The sequence below is a fragment of the Episyrphus balteatus genome, chromosome 2 (genome assembly GCF_945859705.1).
Source record: "Episyrphus balteatus chromosome 2, idEpiBalt1.1, whole genome shotgun sequence".
NCBI classification, from domain to species: Eukaryota; Metazoa; Arthropoda; class Insecta; order Diptera; family Syrphidae; genus Episyrphus; species Episyrphus balteatus.
In genome coordinates this window covers 18,561,925-18,585,951 of record NC_079135.1, presented here as the reverse complement: position 1 = coordinate 18,585,951, position 24,027 = coordinate 18,561,925, and the positions used below count along the sequence as shown (strand labels likewise).

Below are 24,027 nucleotides of genomic sequence, written 5' to 3'. Positions count from 1 at the left end.
TAGTTAAAAAGATTCGATATCAATCTCATTTATCGTATTTTGTTTATCTTCAAGTAAGACACACAACACAACAAATATTTATCAGAGACAAGATACAAAATTATTTTTCAACCGTTCTTGCCGAAGCCAGACAAAGTTCTGTTTCTGTTCTTACTCGCCACTGTTTTGTTATCCAGTCCACAAGTCCAATCCAATTCAACAAGGAACACTTCTTGGAGGGAAATCTTTGTACCTTCTTTTTTTTGTAGGTATTTATTTGTAGAACATACCACACGTCTTTGGACACAAAACATACGACGAGAAAGAAGGTATCTACAAAAGAATAAAAATTAAAAAAAAGGGATGTACAATATAGTCCATATAAAAAAAATTTTATATGTATACGAAAGAATCAAAATGCTATAGAAGACGGTGGCAGCGGCGACGAACGAGCGAGCGAGCGGTACGATTTCAAAAAAGTGCCTGGGAGTGAAAAACATACCTAGACCCAGCATGGACCCTTCTTAACTCCTGGATTGTTGACCGAGAGAAGCCTTTTGCTTGGGTAGATTCGCATAGAAGTTATATATATATGAGTTTTAGAACAGGGATGAAGATCTTATTGGAATCTTTTGCTGGCTGGGTAAAGATGTGAGGATGAGGATGAAAGAAATCATCATCATCACTCTGTAGACTCCGGTAATGCTCCGCCCTGTGCATATATGAGTTTTTTAGAGGGTACAAATTTTGACGGTAGGAAATTTTGTGTGTTCTCCTCTATAATTACATGAGAGAGAGGTTTATTTTTCAGGAGAACAAACAACAAAAAAAAATTATTAGAAATTCTGAGGAAAGGGTTATATTTTTTGGTGAGTGTCAATGCGAATTAGAATTAAACAACAAAAAAAATTATATGAGAGACTTTGGCAGCGTTTGATTTTAGGGTAAAATTAGTTTAGAGAGTCACAAAAAAAAAGCATAGCTGGATAGGTATTTCACAGAACTTATTTACTTGATTTGATGGTGATGTATTAGAACTCTGGGAAGTTTTTTTTTTATTATATATTTTATTTGAGTAACGATTTAGAGACGTTAGTTGAAGATAGATAGAGGACATAGTAGGGTGAAATTTGAATATATTTGGCGCGCATTTTATAAAGAATTTTAATAACAGAAAAACCTTGAGGAAATTCATTTTTCATCATATAGGTATTATTACAAGGCCATGGGAAGAAAATAAGTAGAGGTACTTATTATTCATTATATTGAAAAAAAAAAAAAAAATCTAACTGACTTATTTAAATTTGAGTGTCAACTCTTTTTATTATTATGTGATGAGATGGATGAGTAAGCAACGGATTTTTTTTTCTTAAATAGAGCAAGAAAAAACAATAATTAATTAAAAAAAAATTTAAGTTTGAAGGGTAAGGTTATGCGTTTAAGCACCTCTTGACTTTTTCTCATTTAAAAATTGTTTTTGAAAATGTGCACTGTCTTATCAATTTTCTCTAGTACTCTGAAGAAAAATAGACTGTTTTAAATAATTTATACAATTTATATTTTAGATACTTACTTCAGCACTTAGCGATTTGTTTTTGTTTAAGAGAAGTGAAGCTAAACGAATTCATGTGCTTTTCATAGCTAAAACTTTTAAACACACAAAAAAAAAATCTGAAGATTGAAAATAAGAACAAAAAAAAATAGTAATTTTTTTCTATGATTCAATAAATTAAAAAAAAGGAAAAATTTGTATTATCAAAATATGTAATATATTTCCTACAAATCACTTTATTAATAAATTTTGTATTAAATGATCATGAGGCAGTTCCAAAAATTGTATAATCTCTTGTACGAAAATAAACCGAAAAAATAAAAATTTACTTGATTCTTAAAATTGAAAGTTTTTACATCAGCTCTTTTGTTTAAACAATACTGCTTCATTATATTGTACTTATATCTAAGTGTTATCCAGTTAGATATAGATTTTATGATACTTAAACTAACTATGTGTCTTCCGTAGTAACATTTCTAATAATGGTAATGGAAATATTCACAGACACCAAGATGTACCTTTATCAAACCAATAAATATCTTGAATACAAATAAAAAAAGCATCAAAATATTTAATCAATATTTACTTAATGGAAAATAATAAGAAATTCCTAATCACTTGGATATTGATTATTGGTTTTTAACGAATAAATGTTTAAAAAAAAATTAAAGAATCTTGCATACACAACTCCTCAACTTAAAGATAGGTGTTGTCAAAAAAATGTCTCTCAACTTTTATAATTTTACCAAATTTTTAATTCTTTCTTGTATTCTTAATGTTAAAAATTTACCAATTGGGAACTATTTTTCATTTGTCTCGAATACATACATTAAGGAGGAGTACAATAATTCTGTCTTGATGTTCTGTTTATATATTAACAACTGGAAAAAATTGCACAAGCTTAATTCTCTTGAAAAAATATACAAAATTAAAAATTATAACTTGGCTTAATATTGTTGATTCCTTTTATAAATATCCTGACAATAAAAAGAATTGTTACTTTGGCCCATTATCGGAAAATGTTTAGCTATATAAAGTTGGAGGAAAGTGTTAAGACATTATAAATAATGACAATTTTTCGAAAAAAAAAAAAACGGTGAAGAACGACAATTTTCAGAATAAAACTTATTATGATTACTTAAAACAATTTTTTTTTTCGATATAAAACATAATAACTACTACTATCTACAGAAGAAGGTTTAAGTATAACATACGCCCGATGGACCTAATATCGGTTTGCACGTTCTTTGAACTAAGACCTAAATTCCACTTTGTTGAATATACATTAATGGGAAGAAAAACATAATTGAGGGAGTCCAAAAAAGAAAGAATGTAGGTAGTAAAACAGGACTGCAATAACTATGAATTTAATAAAAATTTACTTGCTTTCACCAAAATTAGATTTGAAAAAAATTTAAATTTACAAAAAAATGTTTGAAGCACTGTTCACTAAAGACTCCTTGCACTTGAAAACTAACAAAAACTAAGCAATAACAAACATGATCTTTGTAACATAAAGTTTTTACATCAGCTCTTTTGTTTGCACAAGATTAGATGTTTAGTAATAGTTGGGGAAATGTACATAAATACTAGGGTGTCCCATTTTTATCCATGTCTACTTAATTATGTAAATTTCAAACAAAATACAAGGAATTTGTGTTCTAATTAACTGAAAAATTACAAGTTGTATAAGAAGCATTCCAAACTTTGTAAATATGTATGTACCTATAAGAGTTTATAAAAAAAGTACAAGAACTATACAAAATATTTGTTTTTTAAATAATGATGATGGTGAAGTAAAAAAGTTAAAAAAAAAATTTAAAATAAATACGTATAGAAAATAATTTTGCAATTAGACAGTAAATCTTAATCTTCAATTTGTACCAGTGAAAATGCTAAGTAAATAAGAGATAAATTTAAAAACTGATATATCATCATAATTGGAGTTATTTCATTTAACCAATACCTACATATTTTGCTAGTGTACATATTTTGACAGTGTAGCCACTGTCTTGAGTATATAACATTTTTATCTGCTATAAGAAAATATTTTTATTTTAAGGAATTGTTCAATGGGAATTTTAGGAGGTATCCGCATTTTTAGAATTTTTCGTAAAAAGTTGGTTGTGAAATGATTTTTTTTTCAGCATGAATTGTAAGAAGTCTATAAACTTCTAAGACTGAAATAAACTTTATCTAAACTTTGAAATAAATTAAAAAAAAAAAAATCTATTTGAGAGAGTATTATATTGTTGAATTGTTTTTTAACAATTAGGTAATTATAAGATTTTTTCATAACTCTTGTTTTTTTTAGTATAGACTGTTTACGGTAGATGGCATTGAAAATATTTAAATTATAATAAGAAAACTTCAAAAATATTTCCAATAAGAATTTAATATCTAGTTGGAAAGTATAACACATCTAGCAGATGATATCATATATCCATTTTCTCAACAACATTCAAAAAGAAGACCCAAGAATTTTAAGATTTAATTTTATTATAAAATATTTTTTTTGTTTTTATTTATTTATATACATTTCGATTCAATTACACGACTTTCAATCCAAAAAAAAAAATATAAATAACATACTTATAACTAAAAATTTGAAAAAAATAATATAAATTGAAATTAAATTGAACAAAAAGTCTTTGATATGTTGTCAGTAAAATTTATCATTTCGTGTTTTTTTTTTTTTAATTTTTGTTAAGGATAAACAAGTTCACTATTTAAAAAGTGTACTCAAATTTATCCAATTTTTCTAAATCTAATCACTCTATTTCATTTTTTTTTTCGAATTTCTCTTTTAACAGAGAAAATTCATTACCACTGGTATATAAAAATTTTGAAACTTAAAGTAAAAAAAAATAATTTAAAATTCCCTTTTTTGCTAATATCGAAACTTAAAAAAAATTCTTATTCGAGTAATTGAAAAATCATTATTTTAGAAACCAAATTGTTCTGTTTTTTTTTTTTTTGGAAAATTCAAAACTTAAAAACTATAAATTATTTACGCTTATAATTTGATTTATCCAACCGATAAATGATGACACCTTAACATAAACACCGGGCACATCTTGCCTACCACAACCAAAGCCCCATGACACTAAACCAGCTAACTCATAAAATCCATCATCTTGACAGACTAGAGGGCCACCTCCATCACCCTGAAAAGGAATTTTCAAAAACCATACGTAAAAAATGTTAAAAGGTGTTAAAATTTGAAAAATATGTACCTGACAAGCATCGTTTCCTTCTTCGCCTCCCGCACAAAAGCTTGAAGCTGGCAAAATGAAGATCTTCTCCGTCACAGCGTTGACCTTACGAATACATTCTGTATCACTTACAATGGGTATTTCAGCTTCACGAACTCTTAATGGAATTGGACCAGCTAAAGGAAATTTTGAAAAAAGTTTTTTTTTTTTAATTTTTCAAAAGAAGAAAAAAGCTTTAAACGATTCTTACATTCACCCATGTATCCGTAACCAGTAACTGTACAACGTTTTCCAGCTGCATGATTGACACCTCGAGCCGGTAGACAGACCTAAAAGCAAAAAGGGTTTATAAAAGTTTGAACAAATTAAGACAAATTATTACCAAGCAAACACCGTCCCTTAACTCAGCTTGACCGTGAAGCTTTAGAAGAGCAATATCATTATCCAAAGTTTGACTATTATGATTATGGTGGATATAAGTTGTAGCCACCCTTAAAGTTTGAGCTCCCGGACTACCGTATTTTCTTGTCAAATCGTAGTCTCCAACACGGACATAAATTGCATCTCCAGACCGAACAATACTAAAAATCAAAGAATTAATCAGCAATCTTCTAAAAGATCTTCAACATCATAAAACCCAATAAAAATGAATCTTATTTTTTATGTCCCTTATCATAAAAATCATCGAACTCACTTTGTTACGCAATGTGCAGCGGTAAGCACCCATTGAGTACCAATTAAAGCGGCTCCACATAAATATTGATTTAGCGAATTAATCAAGGCAACTTGCCAGCACCATTCGCCATTATCACCGTCTTCACCTCCCACAACGCGTCCGCGACGACGCATACTGTAATTACTATACACCGGCCGCTGTTGTGGAATTTCAATGGCACTACTGTCAGAAGCTGCTGGCTGTCTAATTAGATTGTTCTCAATGTACTCGTCCCCATAAACCAAATCACCCAGTTTGTCATTATTGATCTGGATTGGGATCACAGTTGAGCCGAGAATTAGACGTTCTGTGGTCTTCATGATGCCATTATTTGTTGTTGATACTGAAGCTGTTGCAGTGGAAGCATCACTTATATACACAGGATGTCGCATTTGCTGTTGCAATTGACGTCTTGCACGTCCGTATTTCTCGCGGCGATAGTTAATGTGGTCCAAACGAAGACTGCGCCCGGTGCGACGAGTACCCTTAACACCGCAAACATATTTGGAGTAGACTGGTGGCCGGACAGTTGTCGTGGTGGTCGTTGTTGTGGTTGTTGTTGTTGTTGGCGGTGGTGGAGGTGGAGCTTGAGGAACTGAAATAAACGAAGATTTGTTAAAAATGAAGAGTTTGCTGACTTTGTATTATATTAAAAAAATAACAATGATTTAATGAAGTTTAAAGCACAAAAAATTGCTTCGTAAAAGTACAAACATTTATAAAGAATAGAAGGAAAAAAAATTGTTTTTTTAAAGAACAAGGATTTTATGAAGATTTTAAAAATTTAAAGTCTTCATCTTGTAAGAGGATTTTATGAAGACTTTAAAAATTTCTTGTCTTCATTTTGTAAGAAGGCTGCATGAGCTTAAAATTGTTTCATGAAGAAGAAGGAACTTATGAAGATTTTAAAAATGTTGAGTCTTCATTTTGTACGAGGGCTGCATGAGCTTAAAATTGTTTCATGAAGAAGAAGGAACTTATGAAGATTTTAAAAATGTTGAGTCTTCATTTTGTAAGAGGGCTGCATTAGCTTAAAATTGTTTCATGAAGAAGAAGGAACTTATGAAGATTTTAAAAATTTTGAGTCTTCATTTTGTAGTTCATTTTGAAGTTAAAATTGTTTCATGAAGAAGAAGGAACTTATGAAGATTTTAAAAATGTTGAGTCTTCATTTTGTAAGAGGGCTGCATCAGATTAAAATTGTTTCATGAAGAAGAAGGAACTTATGAAGATTTTAAAAATTTTGAGTCTTCATTTTGTAGTTCATTTTGAAGTTAAAATTGTTTCATGAAGAAGAAGGAACTTATGAAGATTTTAAAAATGTTGAGTCTTCATTTTGTAAGAGGGCTGCATTAGCTTAAAATTGTTTCATGAAGAAGAAGGAACTTATGAAGATTTTAAAAATGTTGAGTCTTCATTTTGTACGAGGGCTGCATGAGCTTAAAATTGTTTCATGAAGAAGAAGAAACTTATGAAGATTTTAAAAATGTTGAGTCTTCATTTTGTAAGACGGCTTCATGAAGTTAAAATTGTTTCATGAAGAAGAAAACTTATGAAGATTTTAAAAATTTTGAGTCTTCATTTTGTAAGAGGGCTTCATGATGTTAAAATTGTTTCATAAAGAACAAGGATTTTATGAAGATTTTAAAATTTTAAAGTCTTCATCTTGTAAAAGGGCTCCATGAGCTTAAAATTATTTCATGAAGAAGAAGGAACTTATGAAGATTTTAAAAATGTTGAGTCTTCATTTTGTAAGAGGGCTGCATGAGCTTAAAATTGTTTCATGAAGAAGAAGGAACTTATGAAGATTTTAAAAATGTTGAGTCTTCATTTTGTAAGAGGGCTGCATCAGATTAAAATTGTTTCATGAAGAAGAAGGAACTTATGAAGATTTTAAAAATTTTGAGTCTTCATTTTGTAGTTCATTTTGAAGTTAAAATTGTTTCATGAAGAAGAAGGAACTTATGAAGATTTTAAAAATGTTGAGTCTTCATTTTGTAAGAGGGCTGCATGAGCTTAAAATTGTTTCATGAAGAAGAAGGAACTTATGAAGATTTTAAAAATGTTGAGTCTTCATTTTGTAAGAGGGCTGCATTAGCTTAAAATTGTTTCATGAAGAAGAAGGAACTTATGAAGATTTTAAAAATGTTGAGTCTTCATTTTGTACGAGGGCTGCATGAAGTTAAAATTGTTTCATGAAGAAGAAGGAACTTATGAAGATTTTAAAAATGTTGAGTCTTCATTTTGTAAGAGGGCTGCATGAGCTTAAAATTGTTTCATGAAGAAGAAGGAACTTATGAAGATTTTAAAAATGTTGAGTCTTCATTTTGTAAGAGGGCTGCATGAGCTTAAAATTGTTTCATGAAGAAGAAGGAACTTATGAAGATTTTAAAAATGTTGAGTCTTCATTTTGTAAGAGGGCTGCATTAGCTTAAAATTGTTTCATGAAGAAGAAGGAACTTATGAAGATTTTAAAAATGTTGAGTCTTCATTTTGTACGAGGGCTGCATTAGCTTAAAATTGTTTCATGAAGAAGAAGAAACTTATGAAGATTTTAAAAATGTTGAGTCTTCATTTTGTAAGACGGCTTCATGAAGTTAAAATTGTTTCATGAAGAAGAAAACTTATGAAGATTTTAAAAATTTTGAGTCTTCATTTTGTAAGAGGGCTTCATGATGTTAAAATTGTTTCATAAAGAACAAGGATTTTATGAAGATTTTAAAATTTTAAAGTCTTCATCTTGTAAAAGGGCTCCATGAGCTTAAAATTATTTCATGAAGAAGAAGGAACTTATGAAGATTTTAAAAATGTTGAGTCTTCATTTTGTAAGAGGGCTGCATGAGCTTAAAATTGTTTCATGAAGAAGAAGGAACTTATGAAGATTTTAAAAATTTTGAGTCTTCATTTTGTAAGAGGGCTTCATGAAGTTAAAATTATTAATGAAGAAGAAGGAACTTATGAAGATTTTAAAAATGTTGAGTCTTCATTTTGTAAGAGGGCTGCATGAGCTTAAAATTGTTTCATGAAGAAAAAGGAATTTATGAAGATTTTAAAAATTTTGAGTCTTCATTTTGTAAGAGGGCTTCATGAAGTTGAAATTGTTTCATGAAGAAGAAAACTTATGAAGATTTTAAAAATTTTGAGTCTTCATTTTGTAAGAGGGCTTCATGATGTTAAAATTGTTTCACAAGGATTTTATGAAGATTTTAAAATTTTAAAGTCTTCATCTTGTAAAAGAGCTCCATGAGCTTAAAATTATTTCATGAAGAAGAAGGAACTTATGAAGATTTTAAAAATGTTGAGTCTTCATTTTGTAAGACGGCTTTATGAAGTTAAAATTGTTTCATGAAGAAGAAGGAACTTATGAAGATTTTAAAAATTTTAAGTCTTCATCTTGTAAGAGACCTTCAATAAGTTAAAATAATTTCACAACGAAGAAGGATTTTATGAAGATTAAAAAAAAAAACTTAAAGTCTTCATCTTGTAAGAGGGCTCCATGAAGTTAAAATTGTTTCATTAAGAACAAGGATTTTATGAAGATTAAAAAAAATACTTAAAGTCTTCATCTTGTAAGAGGGCTATATGAAGTTAAAATTGTTTCATAAAGAACAAGGATTTTATGAAGATTTTAAAATTTTAAAGTCTTCATTTTGTAAGAGGGCTCCATGAGCTTAAAATTATTTCATGAAGAAGAAGGAACTTATGAAGATTTTAAAAATTTTGAGTCTTCATTTTGTAAGAGGGCTTCATGAGCTTAAAATTGTTTCATGAAGAAGAAGGAACTTATGAAGATTTTAAAAATTTTAAGTCTTCATCTTGTAAGAGACCTTCAATAAGTTAAAATAATTTCACAACGAAGAAGGATTTTATGAAGATTAAAAAAAAAAACTTAAAGTCTTCATCTTGTAAGAGGGCTCCATGAAGTTAAAATTGTTTCATTAAGAACAAGGATTTTATGAAGATTAAAAAAAAATACTTAAAGTCTTCATCTTGTAAGAGGGCTATATGAAGTTAAAATTGTTTCATAAAGAACAAGGATTTTATGAAGATTTTAAAATTTTAAAGTCTTCATTTTGTAAGAGGGCTCCATGAGCTTAAAATTATTTCATGAAGAAGAAGGAACTTATGAAGATTTTAAAAATTTTGAGTCTTCATTTTGTAAGAGGGCTTCATGATGTTAAAACTGTTTCATAAAGAACAAGGATTTTATGAAGATTTTAAAAATTTTAAGTCTTCATCTTGTAAGAGACCTTCAATAAGTTAAAATAATTTCACAACGAAGAAGGATTTTATGAAGATTAAAAAAAAAACTTAAAGTCTTCATCTTGTAAGAGGGCTCCATGAAGTTAAAATTGTTTCATTAAGAACAAGGATTTTATGAAGATTAAAAAAAAAAACTTAAAGTCTTCATCTTGTAAGAGGGCTATATGAAGTTAAAATTGTTTCATAAAGAACAAGGATTTTATGAAGATTTTAAAATTTTAAAGTCTTCATTTTGTAAGAGGGCTCCATGAGCTTAAAATTATTTTATGAAGAAGAAGGAACTTATGAAGATTTTAAAAATTTTGAGTCTTCATTTTGTAAGAGGGCTTCATGATGTTAAAACTGTTTCATAAAGAACAAGGATTTTATGAAGATTTTAAAAATTTTAAGTCTTCATCTTGTAAGAGACCTTCAATAAGTTAAAACTGTTTCACAACGAAGAAGGATTTTATGAAGATTAAAAAAAAAAACTTAAAGTCTTCATCTTGTAAGAGGGCTATATGAAGTTAAAATTGTTTCATAAAGAACAAGGATTTTATGAAGATTTTAAAATTTTATAGTCTTCATTTTGTAAGAGGGCTCCATGAGCTAAAAATTATTTCATGAAGAAGAAGGAACTTATGAAGATTTTAAAAATTTCGAGTCTTCATTTTGTAGTTCATTTTGAAGTTAAAATTGTTTCATGAAGAAGAAGGAACTTATGAAGATTTTAAAAATGTTGAGTCTTCATTTTGTACGAGGGCTGCATGAGCTTAAAATTGTTTCATGAAGAAGAAGGAACTTATGAAGATTTTAAAAATTTTGAGTCTTCATTTTGTAAGACGGCTTCATGAAGTTAAAATTGTTTATAAAGATTTTAAAAATTTTGAGTCTTCATTTTGTAAGACGGCTTCATGAAGTTAAAATTGTTTCATGAAGAAGAAACTTATGAAGATTTTAAAAATTTTGAGTCTTCATTTTGTAAGACGGCTTCATGAAGTTAAAATTGTTTATAAAGATTTTAAAAATTTTGAGTCTTCATTTTGTAAGATGGCTTCATGAAGTTAAAATTGTTTCATGAAGAAGAAAACTTATGAAGATTTTAAAAATTTTGAGTCTTCATTTTGTAAGAGGGCTGCAAGAGCTTAAAATTGTTTCATGAAGAAGAAGGAACTTATGAAGATTTTAAAAATTAAAGGTCTTCAATTTGTAAAAGGGCTTCATTTTTTTAAATTGAAAGTCTTCATATTGTAAGAGATCTTCATGAAGTTAAAATTGTTTCATAAAAAACAAGAATTCTGTGAAGATTTTAAAAATTTAAAGTCTTCATCTTGTAAGAGGGCTTTTTAATGTTAAAAATGAAATTTGAGAACTTTATGAAGATTTGTCTGCTGCTAGTACCAGATAACTTACCTGACATTGGAGGTGCTGGAATCGGTCCATATTGTGGATAATGCTGTGGCACAGATGGCGTTTGATATTGGACTAGTTGTGGTGGTGGTGGCGGTGGTGGTCCAGCTGGCAAATAATTCTGATACTGATTGACAGGTGGCTGTGGTTGAGGAGGATATGCGATCGGTGGTGGGGCTTGTGGATAGTGAACATACGTATCGTTGCGTGACATGAAATCTTGTTTCTCTAAAATTTTGCTCTTTGGGGCGCAACACATTTGTCCAGACCGTTTGCATTTGAACAAATTGGTCATTTCAGCATTTTCTATAAAGAAAAATTAATAAATTGAAAAAAAAAAAAAAATGTTAAAGAATTATAAAGAAGGACTTACTGAAGCATGTAAAACTCAAAAGGCTCACAATACATGATCCTGGACACTCTTCACGTGGATCAGGACTTGGTGTATTTGGTACAACGTATGGTGGAGCCGAAGGTGGTTGATTAGGAGCCTGAGATTGAAGCTGCCCACTGCCAGGTCTTTGTTTTGGGGGACCCGCTCTGGAAGAAATTTTTTAACCAGGATTTAATAGGGAACCTTTATTTAGACTTTTTGGTTGTCTTACCTTGTGTTATCACAACAAACCGAGCTTTTACCACAAGTCGTTGTTTGTGGTATAACCACAGCAGGATAATCACAAAAAGCTGTCATTAAATGTAACATACAATAACCAGGACATGGTCCAATCTGATTATTTTGTTGCTGTGGATATTGTTGTTGTTGTTGTTGCTGTTGTTGAGGAGGTCTTTGCTGAGGGCTACTGCTTGTAGTACTTCCTCCACCTGTTAGTGTATTTTCAGCATAGTTCATAAATTGCGAGATTAATATATCTTGGACTGCCGATTGCAATGAAGATGATGGCGATGGCGCTTGTGGTGGAGCGATTTTTACAGGACTTTTTGGTGGAACCTTTGCGGCAGGCTTTGAAGGAACCTTAGCTGCTGGTGTAGGTTTGTAGCTTGGTGTTGTTGGTGGAGCCTCAGATTTAACATCATTTACACAACAATTACTTTCCCCAGGACAATAGGCCTCAGAGTCAATATCTTCACAAAAAAGTGAAAATAGGCCACTTAAACATTCGCCTTCACATTCTTTAAGGACTTGTCCGTTATTGTTGTTGTTGTTTTCATTTTGCTCATCATCATCATCGTTCGAAGTTTCATCTTCTTGGGGAGATTCGGTGGTTGTTGTGGTAGCGGGAACTTTCTTCATTGTAGACTTGTGGGGTTTTGGTGGAGAGTTGGTCTTCACACGAGCTGGTTCGGGAGTTGTGGTTGTTGTAACCTAGAAATTGAAGTCTTTTTATAAACTGTTCTTGAAACGTTTTTGAACATTCTTTACCTTAATAGTCGTTGATGTTGTTGATGAAGTCGTACTTTGGGAAGATCCTGTTGTTTTTGTAGGTGGATTCTTTTTGTTTTCTTCAGTTTGATTCATCATATTATTTCCCATTTGATGTTCTAAAATAAAAAAGAAGATTGAAGTTAAAGAAGGTTTCAATGTTTGCAAAATAATATTTATGTTAGTTTGTGTGTACTTGCTGGTATGTAGATATCCTTTGGTAGCTTTCCATTGGGAAACTCAACCAGCGAAACACAACACTTGCTACCGGTCCGACATAGACCCGAGCTGGTTAGATAGGCTTCACAATATTCTGCGATTCTATCAGCAACGCAAACTCCACTGCAAGTTTCTTCTAAGAAAATAAGTTTTTCTCTTAAAACTATTTTTTAAAGAATTTTTAAAAATACTTACTTAAGGAATCTTTATCATCTTTCTCAGCAACTTTTAATGGTTTTTTAGACAAGACTGGCTTTTTAGTTGTTGTCGTTGTTGTTGGTACTTTTTTCTGTGTTGGTTTTGGCTTGGGTGTTGTTGATGTTGTTGTTGTTGTGGGAAGTTTTGTTGTAGTTTCCGGCTTTGAAGTTGTTGATGGACTTTGATTGGATGAACTTGTATTTTTAGCTACGGAATTTTGTATGCAACATTTCATACTGGCCGAAGGGCAGGCAACATCGTGTAGAACTTCATCACATATTAACACTGCTAAGCTATGGACACAGATTCCGGGACAGTCTTTGGAATCAGCTGTGCTGGTTATGGTATCTAGGAGGCCTGAAATTAATTTAAAAAGAATGGAGATTAATGTTAGTTTCCTTAAATATGAAAACTATGCTAGGCATGTTTAAATGAAAAACAATTAATAAATTAAAATTTGCAAATCGTAACAATTTACTTGTCTATACTGAAAAGTACATGGAAATTAAAAGAAATCAGAACTTAGACTAACAAACTAAGTTAACTTAATTTCTTCAAAGTCTGTAGGGAACAGGATTTTAAAAAAAATATTTCAGACTAGAGTTTGTCACGGTTTCACTGGGTGAGTAATTTTTTTTATTAAAATTCACAATCTGAACAAAAAAGTATAAAATGAGTTTTAAAAAAAAATTTTTCGCCTATTTTTAACTTTGAAATCGATTATTTCAAAAACTATTGGTTATATTATATTGATTTAAAAATTGGAATCAAATGTACAATTTTGCCTTTCGGAAATGGTATCATTTATTACTGTAAGTGTTGCCGTTGTTTTTAATAATTTTTTTTTATTTTGATAATTTTTTTTTAGAAAAATGCCCTTCTCACCTAAACGGGGAGAGATAGACCCCCCTCCCAAAGAAAAAAATGTTTGTATTGAGCTCCTCTACAAAAACCCGTTATCAAATCCTGGCTGCCAAGTTATCCTACTACGTGCCAAAACAACATTTTTGTTCTTTACTAAAAGTTCGAATTTCTGTATCTGGGTTGAAATCGAAACATTTTTTTTTTCTAAGCCAATTTTGAAGTGATTTTCATAAAAAATACCTCGATTGATTGTTAAATAGATATAGTTTTAGAATATATTTTTTAAATAGCATGTTGTTTTGAAAACATATACTTTAAATTGATGCCGAAGTTGGGCAAATGACGAAAAAAATGGAATTTTTACAGCTTATAAATTCTATGTGGTTTAACCGAGTTACATGTTTTATACATTATTGAAAAGGTATATTTATCTTCTATCAGAAACTGTAAAAAAATCGAAAATGGGTAAAAAATTGACGAAGCTATAATTTTTTCAATGGGTGAAGGTCCAAAAACCCGTTTTTTGCCCGTAACTCCAGATTTTGGGGGTGTTAGGGGATTTTCAAATACCGTTTCGTAATTAGTGCGACTAGCTCTACAAAACCTGATAGGTCACCGCCCGCGTATATTTTGAGTGTTACACCGTGTTATTATTTTTTTTATCGAATTTTAAAACCTGGCTTTAAACTAAAAAAGTTAAAAATAAAGAAAAAGTGTTCATTTTTGAAAAAGGTACATTTCAATCGTTTCTTTAAAAAAAATTAAAAATTGCATATTGTCAAAGGATTTTATACTTTAACTTTATTTTATCTGCACAAAGTTTAGACGTACCGGGTTCATACACGTAATGCTCCCTGATTTACAAAAAAAAAAAATAAAATCGTCAATTTTTTAACTTTTTTTTTCATTGAATGCTAGAATTTTAGTCAAAACTAATTTAAAAAATTTTCTTAACACTCTTAAAGTGTATTTAGTAGCATTTTTGACTGGAGTATACTTTTATGGCAAGGAATCATATTCAGCAATAAAAACTCTTGAAAGAATTTGTTCCATTCAAAAGATAAACTATTATTTGAGATTTTTAAAATGCGAAATTTTGTTTTGCATTTTTTTTTTGCAAAAATGCGAGATTTTGTTATACCTAAAAGATTTTAGTTTGCGATCAATCGTACCACTCCCATGTATTGAACTGTTAATATAGTTATTTTTAAAATTCGTTTTTTTAACCAAAAACTTCAAATTTCAAATAATTAAGTAGGTACTATTAACAGAAAAAAATTTCAAAGCATATGGAATTGACTTGAGATTTTTTAATCAACTTATTTAAAATTTGTTTGATTACAATTTTGTTTGTGTTTAATAAGGGGAAATGGGGATTAGACCGCCGATAGGGGCAAGGCCGTTTGTGTACTATGTTGTGTGAAAAAAATTGACAACACGACTTGGAATTGGAATATAAAATAAGTGCGTCTTTTGGTATAATCGATCATGTCTGTAAATATAAACAAGTTCGGTTGTGACGCGATTCATCAAATCGTTCATGTGAAAATTAAGTTGTATTTTCAACATTGAAATATATAAAACTTTTTCTTCTTTTATAATAGAAGGTTGATATTCAAAATTATTTTTTGCGATAAAAGGAGTTGTACGTTGCAGATATAAAAGATGGGTGTTTACCAACGAAGCTTGTGTTGAAGTGGAAAACGACGAAGATATAGCATACATGTGTGATTATCGCAAGCAGATTATATTTTTAAAAAATCAACGGTCATGCTAAAAAAAAAAGGATAGGACGGGCTAAAGTTCCTAAAAAACAATAAACTTAATGAATAAAACCTTAAGAGATGTTTTTTTTTATTGGTTTTTAAGGCAGTAAAACACTTAAGGGGTGGTCTAACCCTGAGTAAAATACACGACAGGATTATAAGTACTTTTGAAGCGAATCAGGAAATAAAAAGAAGAGAAAAATAATGTAATGCCTTTTAATAAAAATAAGTTTTGAAATGTCAAAAAAAAAAAAATATTTTAGACCTAGAAAAATACTACTTTTCTTCGGTTTAAAATCTTGATAAGGAATTTCAAAGCTTTTTTAAGCAGGAGTCCATGCAAATGCATCTTAAACATACATTCCTAAACTAAGAGAGAGCTGTAAATTGTCAGGAAGATTTTCAACCCAACCATAGTGGATGAGAAAAACTTACGAGCAGTTCTAAGCCTTTCAGAACAGTCTACAGTGTTCAGAATTTCATTGTATTCATTGATCAAAATTCTCCCACAGCTCATATGTTGTGGGTGTTGTGATTAAACAGGGTCATTCGCATGTGGAGTGATGTAACCTTTGCTAATGTTTTGAATTCCGTTTGTAAATTCAACTTCCTTTATAGCTCTGCTGTCCTATTTGACCTAGTAAGGAATTTAGCGTATGCTTAAAATGGTCATGCTATTATAACCATTTCTCAAAATCATCAACAATCGATTCGACAATGTATGAGTTTCAAATATTTAGCACAACAAATGTGTCATCGGATCAATTCTAAAAAAAAAAATCTACCAGATACCTAAATACCTATCCACCATGCGTGTTAAAAAGCCGAATTACAAATTACTTACCGGAAAGAAAGCTGCCGGCCAATGATTCTTCTTCGCAGTTAACAGCTATCGGTTTCGCGATAAGCAGGCAGCACAAAACGGCTATACTAACCGTCAGCACTTCATTCATTTTGCTGCTTCTTCTTTTTTCTTATATTCTTGGTCTTCTTTATTATTTCTCTTTAATGTTTATTTTTCGTTTTCTTTTTAGTTCTGTATTCCTTTGGAAGATCTTGATTTTTGATCGTGATCGTGAGCTCTTATTACAAAGCCACTGATCAACCGATTTGTATGTAATTTTCTTTGTGTTCCCTTTTTGCGCTCAACACTTCTTCATTTCACTTCTTCTTTTGTTGTTGTTGTTTTTTTTTTTTTTTTTATTTTCATGTGACACAAATTCCGAACTCAAAAATACCCGCTGACGGATGCATCCAGATAAGCAATCTTAAAAAAAAAAAGATATAAAAATGAAATTAGTTTGCAATAAAAAAAAAAAACTTTCGATTAATTATAATGACGAATGTGACTTCACTTTTCTTTCCAGCCAGAAATTATTGTTTAAAAAGGTATTTGGTTAGTTTTTTTCGTACTTTTCATCAAGTTTTGAAGGAATGTCAAGGTCATTGTAGTGCGGCTTTTTCGGTAAATAATGATGAATTGGCAAAAAAGAAAGTAAAACTTTTGTGGATGAATCTTGAGATGAAAAATGTTAAATCTTAGAGATGATAAGATAGGTCGTCGCATGACAAATTAATTTTGCTTGACAATGTTTTTTAGAGAAGAAATTTAATTTTTTGGACGAAAACGAGATTTTAACAATAATAATGGTCAATGACCATTGGTCACATTATTTTGTTATAATATAATATAAAACGATAAAATTTACCAGTTTTTTTTGGCAACAGAAGACTACGTGTGTTCTGATTTTCAGCTATATGAAGACCCTACCAAAACCTTTAAAATTGTCAAATAATGCTTCTAAAATCAATAATTTAGACAATAATTTTAGACGATTTAATTTATGTAAACAATACAAAGTTTTAAAAAACTTTTTCAAAAAAGGCAAAACATAGATTCGCAAAGAGTGAGTTTATCTCTGCCTTTAGTAAAATTGAAATTACTCAAAAACGCCTCCAACGATTTTGTTAAAAAAAATTCTAATTCAAGTTTTAAGACAAGGTCTATCTTCTAATGAAAAATTTTTTTTTGAAAATCATTATTAACGGTACCTGCCATAGAACCGTTTTTTTTTTTTTTCAAATCCGATCAATTCGATTTGAATGAAACTTTTTGCGAAGAAGCATTTATATATTTTTAATATAAGCCAAAAATAAAATTTCGAAAAAAGTAATTTTTGGATTTTTTCAAAATTTTTTTTTTGAAAAATCAAATTTTCGAAAAAGAGACATTGTATTTTTTTTTTTTGAAACTTTGTTTTTAGATGTTGATTAGTGATTTCTACAAAATGGTATACCATTTTTTCCAAAAAATTATTTATAAAAAAAATAGTATTTTAAAAAACGGCTCTAACGACTATGAACATTTTTTTTTCTAAAAATGCATCTTAATATATCAATCAAAACTGCATACTTGTTTTTTGAGGGCAATTTGATTTCAGATTTTGTTTTATTTTTTTTAAACGAATTTTATGTTTATTTTTTGCACCTATACACAAAATATATGGCACGAAGATAGAAATTATTAGCGTAAATTATTTTTCTGATAACTGTCACCACCTACCCTATCTACCGTTTTCTAAAAATTTCTTAACCACCGCACCACTGCAGTACCACGACTGCACCACGTCCGCGTCATTTCATTTTGAAAGAAAAATTTGGTGCACCACTGCCGCACCACATCTGCACCATGATCAAAAATTCTATTTTCGTACTTATACAAATGCTTAAGTCGTCTTCAAAGTTATTTTGACTTAAGCTACAAGTTGCCAGTTCACACAAATATGACTTGGTGGTCGAGTGGTTAAGGCGTTGGACTTCTAATTGAAAGTTCTCTGGATACTCGGGTTCGAGTCTCCTTCTCGTCGGTAGTTTTATTTTCCAATAATCCAAAATTATGTAGATATCATGGTGCAGCGAGTTTCGCATACAAAATTAAATGGTGCGGACGTGTTGCAGTCGTGGTGCGGCGGTGGTGCATCGAATTTTTCATTCAAAATGAAATGGTGCGGCGGCTGTGGTGCGGGGGTCATGAATATCTTTCTTTAAAAATTCAATTTCTATTTTTACTCGCATGTAGACCTTTATTCTTTGAATATATGTATTATTATTTTTTCGTCATCTGAGTTTCCCAGCACTTAGACTATATTCGGCTTGGGGAGGGTTATCTTAGTTTTTAAAAAAATCTCCAACTTGCTTATTCTATTAACCAGTTAATCTACAGTTTTATCAACCAAAAATAACTCAAAACATAATTCGTTCATCTTGATCAATTTATGAACATAATTTACTTAGAACTTATTTTGTACATATATATTCTAAATAACATTTCATAAAATATCAACTTTATTTGTTCTGATTGGTAAGGTGCCATAATAACCACTATTCCAAACAACAAGTGGGAAGAAATCGAGAAATCGAGCGCTAATTAAACTGTTTCGTTTAACTGTTTGTGTGTCACCGCCACAATCACCAACAACAACTAGTTGCCGTACACTCCCATGCTATTCATTTAGGCGACAACGACAAGTGCTAACCTGGAAAAGGGGCATTCAGCCACTCAAATATTTATACCCACCAGCCACCAATGTTATGGGGAATGTGTGCGGTGTTGGCTGGTCGTTCTTTCGGTCGTAACCTAGATACATTACAAATGAATCTGAGAGGGAAACACGCATAGCTAAAGATTCTTTAACAATTTCGGCATAGCAATGACATTGCAGAGTGTGATGGTGTCGGTGCGATAGAAAATTCAACATTTAGCGCAAATAGGTTAGAAGACTTACTTCTATATACTTCTTTATGAGCCAAAGTGAGCACGAGCTTCGTGGATTTTCCTGTTTTGGTCTTCATTTTTTTTTTTTGCAAAATAACAAAACGGAAGACAAAACTAGTCAACTTCGAGTTTTATAGCTCGTTTTGTCACTCGTCAATTCCTGAAGTAACTTCCACGTCCGTCGGCCATGCATGGTGATGGTTTGTATGGCTTAGAGAAGAGTGGAGAAGATTGTTGGGAATGGTAGCATCGTTCGTAGCATGCAACAGTTACATGGCCTGTCAGTCGAATGTGTCTTGTTATTATGCTGCATATGTTATGTCATTTACCAATACAATGCTAATGTAACCGTTATGCATGTAGAATAGAAGACAAAAATAAGTCATAAAATACCAGTTTTTTTACTGAGCCTCGCTATAGAGTGATAAAAGGAATGCCATCATCTACAACAAAAAAAATAAAGTTTTGCCTACGGTTACATGGGTGTTTTGATTCTATAATAATTTTTATTATAGTTATCGTGGCTAAATGGTCTCACATTTTTTGAATTAATAAATAAGACACAGAGTGGAAGAGAAGAGAAGAAATTTTATATAAATTGTAGGTACATCTGCATCAGAGGTGTTGGAATTGTGTTGTTGATACATGAATGTTTAATGAATTAATTTAAGTTCAAAGTTCATTGTACTCTGTGGAAACTCTGAAAAAGTTAAAAATCGGAGTAAGCTGGTTTGTTTCTTAGACGAGCGAGTGTGTTAAAATCTATGCAGGTTATTTTGATAAAAATTATACATTTAGCGGATTAGTGAATTGGTTTTTTTTGTCAGAGTTGCTTTTTAATAAAAAAATTATTTCAATAAGTTTTTTGCAAAATAAGTACGCATACGCCGTAGTGTACATTTTTTCTGTAAGTGTTGTTATTGGTTTATTGATCATCGGATTTGAAAAAAAATATACATATACATACATCTAACAGAGAAATATGTTAGTACTAAACGGTTGCTTGAAATATGGGACAAATGATTTTTAAGTAATTTCAAACATTTACTGTGATTTATAAGGGACTGTTGGGATTAATTTTTCCACAAAATTGGCTCAGTAGTATCTTTTATTTATACTATTATTTATAGTTTAATGAATCTAATCCGCACAGAAAAGATCCGAAAAGTACAAATTTTTGTGTTTTATGAAAAAAAAAACTCTCCATAACTTGTTCTAAAATCTGTCATTTTATGTTTCATGATTTTTTCAGAACAGAAAAGTTCAAGATTTTCTGCTCCTACTTTTGGGGTAGAGCAAGTGAGTGAAAAGTTAAATTGATAGCTGTTTGTTTGATTGTGAAAAAAAAAAGAAAATTTTAAAAAGTGAATTTCTTAAGAGTTTTTGATAAATAACAAAAAAAAAAAATTACGGGAAAATAAAAGTGCTAATAAGTCATTTATTTTAGCATTAAATCATTAAAAAAAAAATGATTTTGAATTAAAATTGTTGCAACTGATATAGACAACTGTCAATCTTATTAAAAACGAAGCTGAACTTTTCTGTTCTTTCTTGTTCTGACAGTATTAACAAACTTGTGCTGCTGTCGTTTTAAGGTTGTATAAAACATTTTGATCTGTTTCCTTATTCCTTTTTGTCTCGTAAAAAGCCCAATTGATCAGTTTGTAAGAAATAAAATTTGAACTGATGGATAAAATAAGCTTTTAAACAGAATTTTCTGCTTTGAAAAATTATACATATTTAGGATGAGACTTTGGAAAATCAATATAAACAAATATGTCCGATCTTGGATTTGGTTCATAATAAATCAAAAAAATATAAAACCAAGTTCAATCTGGCATGAAATGTGTCAAATAGGTAAAACACACTTTTAAAGGTATTGTTATGCTATTTATAGTTTTTTTTTTTTTTTTTGGCAACAACCTTAACAACTTTTCCTATAAATTCAATTTTATGGAAAATATTTTTAAAACATTAATTAAATAATAAGAAGGAGAAAGACCTAGTGAAGTCTTAACCATTCTTATGTGCATCTGGTTAGTTTTCAAGAATACAAATGAAAAAAAAAAAAAAACTTACATAGAGTCTGAACGGTTATTCAGGAATGCACTTTTTCATGATAATGATACCTCTCCTTTTAGAGACTTTGTCAATTGCTCGCAAGAGGCAGTACCCTTGAATTGAAAATAAAATGCACTACTGGATCGCACAAACTTGCTCCTAGAACCCAAGTTGTTTAAATTTTTAAACTCTTTATATAGTTAGGTGTTTCATAAATCCCAAATGAAACCACTTTTATTTTAATTTTGTATCAAACTTTATTTAACAAAACATTTAGAACGAACGAGTTCACATTAAGAACGAAAAATAGTCGACTGAATAAAAAGACTTAGAGACTAACTTACAAACTTAATCTACGATCTAAATAATACTTAAATACGATATAACGATATTACTAATTATCTCTCCAGCATTATCTTCTATAGGAGATAATGTTGGAAAGAGAATGTCTCAGATGATAATGCACTCTTAATGTATGTTTTGCATACGATAAGAAGTGTAATTAGTGACCTCCTACTTAATGGGTGGAGACTTATTAGTTAAGGGAACATCTATAAGTAAAGGGAACATTTATAAGTGAAGGGAGCATCTATAAGTAAAGGGAGCATTTCAATATGTAACAATATACAAATTTGATTAATGTTTATACATATATATGAAAAATAAATAAAAAAAACAATATCTTATATGAATTTGAGCTCTTAAAAAAATTATGCAATTTGATTTATTAATTTGCATTTTTAGAGAAAAAAATGGTTTAAGCCGTTTCAAAAAAACTATTTTTTTATACATTTTTTTTTTTTTTTGGTAAAACAAATTTTCAAACAAAGTTGGTATGCCATTTTATAATTAACATTAATCAACACCTTACTTCAAAACTTCAAAAAAGAAAATAGAAGTTCCGTTTACGAAAATTTGATAAAAAATCATCAAATTTTTTAAATCCAAAACTTTACTTTTTCGTATGTTTAATTTTTATTTATATTTAAGCTGTAAAAATGCTTTTTTTGTAAAACGTTGATTTTTTTTTTTTTAATTACACCGGCACACAAAAAAAAAAGTGTCATGAACCAGAAACCAGACCTATCTTTCTATATGTTTTTGGGCACGCTGAATCCGAATTTGAAGTCCGTTTGGCCCCATCACCCTCCAGTTTTGAGCTGTGAGTGCATTTTATTTGAATTTTTATGACTTTTTTGGAGTTTTTTGCATTTTTCTCAAAACTGAAGGGTGACCGGGCAAAACGGACTTGAAAATCGGATTCAGCGGTCCCAAAAACATATAGAAAGATAGGTCTGCTTCCTGATACATGAAACTTTTTTTTTGTGTGCCGGGTATGACAGCGACATGTCGCAACAGTGCTAGCACACAAAAAAAAAGTTGTATGAACCAGAAACCAGACCTATCTTTCTATATGTTTTTGGGACCGCTGAATCTGAATTTCAAGTCCGTTTTGCCCGGTCACCCTCCAGTTTTGAGAAAAGTGTAAAAAAGACCCCAAAAACTACCTTTTTTTGAGTTTTTTGCATATTACTCAAAACTGGAGGGTGACAGGGCCAAACGGACTTGAAATTGGGATTCAGCGGGTCCAAAAACATATAGAAAGATAGGTCTGGTTTCTGGTTCATGACACTTTTTTTTTTTTTTTGTGTGCCGGTGTTATTAATAACGATTTTCGAAAAAAAAACTTTTTTTTATTTAAAGATATCTATAAGAATCAAACATTGGATTTTTTTTAACAAAATCGAGGAGCTTTTTTAAATATCATCGTATTTTTTAAAAATTGGTAGATAATAGATATAGGTACCTATGGTAGTACCTTTATTTTAGGCCGTTAAAAATAAGTTCCTCCAAAAACCTCTCTGTGCATAGCAAGTTACTTGCTATACAGGAGATCCGAAAGAAATGGTTTTAACGAAATATGTTGTTAAGTTAAAGGCTCTCCAAATTTGGTATATTCTCGGAGCACAATCAATTTCAATGTAAATTTTTGTACAAAAACGTTTTAGTAGCTCTAATGTTTAAATTTAGAAAATTTTTTGAAATAATCATTTTTGGGTTTAAATAAAAAGTTTCAGGTTTTTTTTTTGAAAAATAATTTTTTTGAAAACGAACCAATGAATTTTATTGAAACTTTGTTTTTATGTGTCGATTAATATTTCCTTTTAATGGAATACTAATTTTTTTTTTATTTTATATAAAAAAACATAACGATTTTCAAACCACTTTTATCTAACTAAATGGCAAAACAAAAAAGGTCAAAACCATTAAAAGAGACTTTAAATCAAATTTTATATTATTTTAAAAGTTTGTTTTACAAAAATGCTTTTATGATTTTTTAAAAGCTTTAATATTCCAAACAACTTGTAACATAAGAGCAAGTGTGTTCAACCCAGTAGTGCTTCTTAATTTTTCATCTTCTGAACTTTTGAGGTCTAAAGCATAAAAAAATATAAAAAAATATGCTTCCCAACTTTTCCTTCTTCAAATGTTGAGATCGATGTATTTCAATTTTAAACCGTTGTCATCTTAAGTACGATAACTTTTGTAAAGCTCTTATAACGTTTATGAAAAAGTTTGTTTTATAAATGCTGCCATATTATTAAATTCTTCTTATAGTCCTTTTGTGTAAAAACTGGCCAAAAGTTAT

The 24,027-nt window shown here is 30.1% G+C and overlaps 1 protein-coding gene across 1 annotated transcript; it reads right to left on the bottom strand.

The window, feature by feature from the left end:
- Positions 1 to 4,290: 4,290 nt before the first annotated feature.
- LOC129911942 (protein masquerade) lies at positions 4,291 to 16,779 on the bottom strand. Its single transcript, XM_055989974.1, has 12 exons — positions 16,386 to 16,779; positions 12,909 to 13,268; positions 12,691 to 12,849; positions 12,495 to 12,613; positions 11,719 to 12,437; positions 11,487 to 11,653; positions 11,117 to 11,419; positions 5,441 to 6,056; positions 5,129 to 5,327; positions 4,997 to 5,075; positions 4,768 to 4,922; positions 4,291 to 4,698 (listed from the first exon to the last, which is right to left on the bottom strand). Exons 1-12 carry the CDS (start codon positions 16,492 to 16,494, stop codon positions 4,531 to 4,533), a joined length of 3,153 nt encoding a protein of 1,050 aa, XP_055845949.1. The 5' UTR covers positions 16,495 to 16,779; the 3' UTR covers positions 4,291 to 4,530.
- Between the last annotated feature and the right edge of the window lie 7,248 nt (positions 16,780 to 24,027).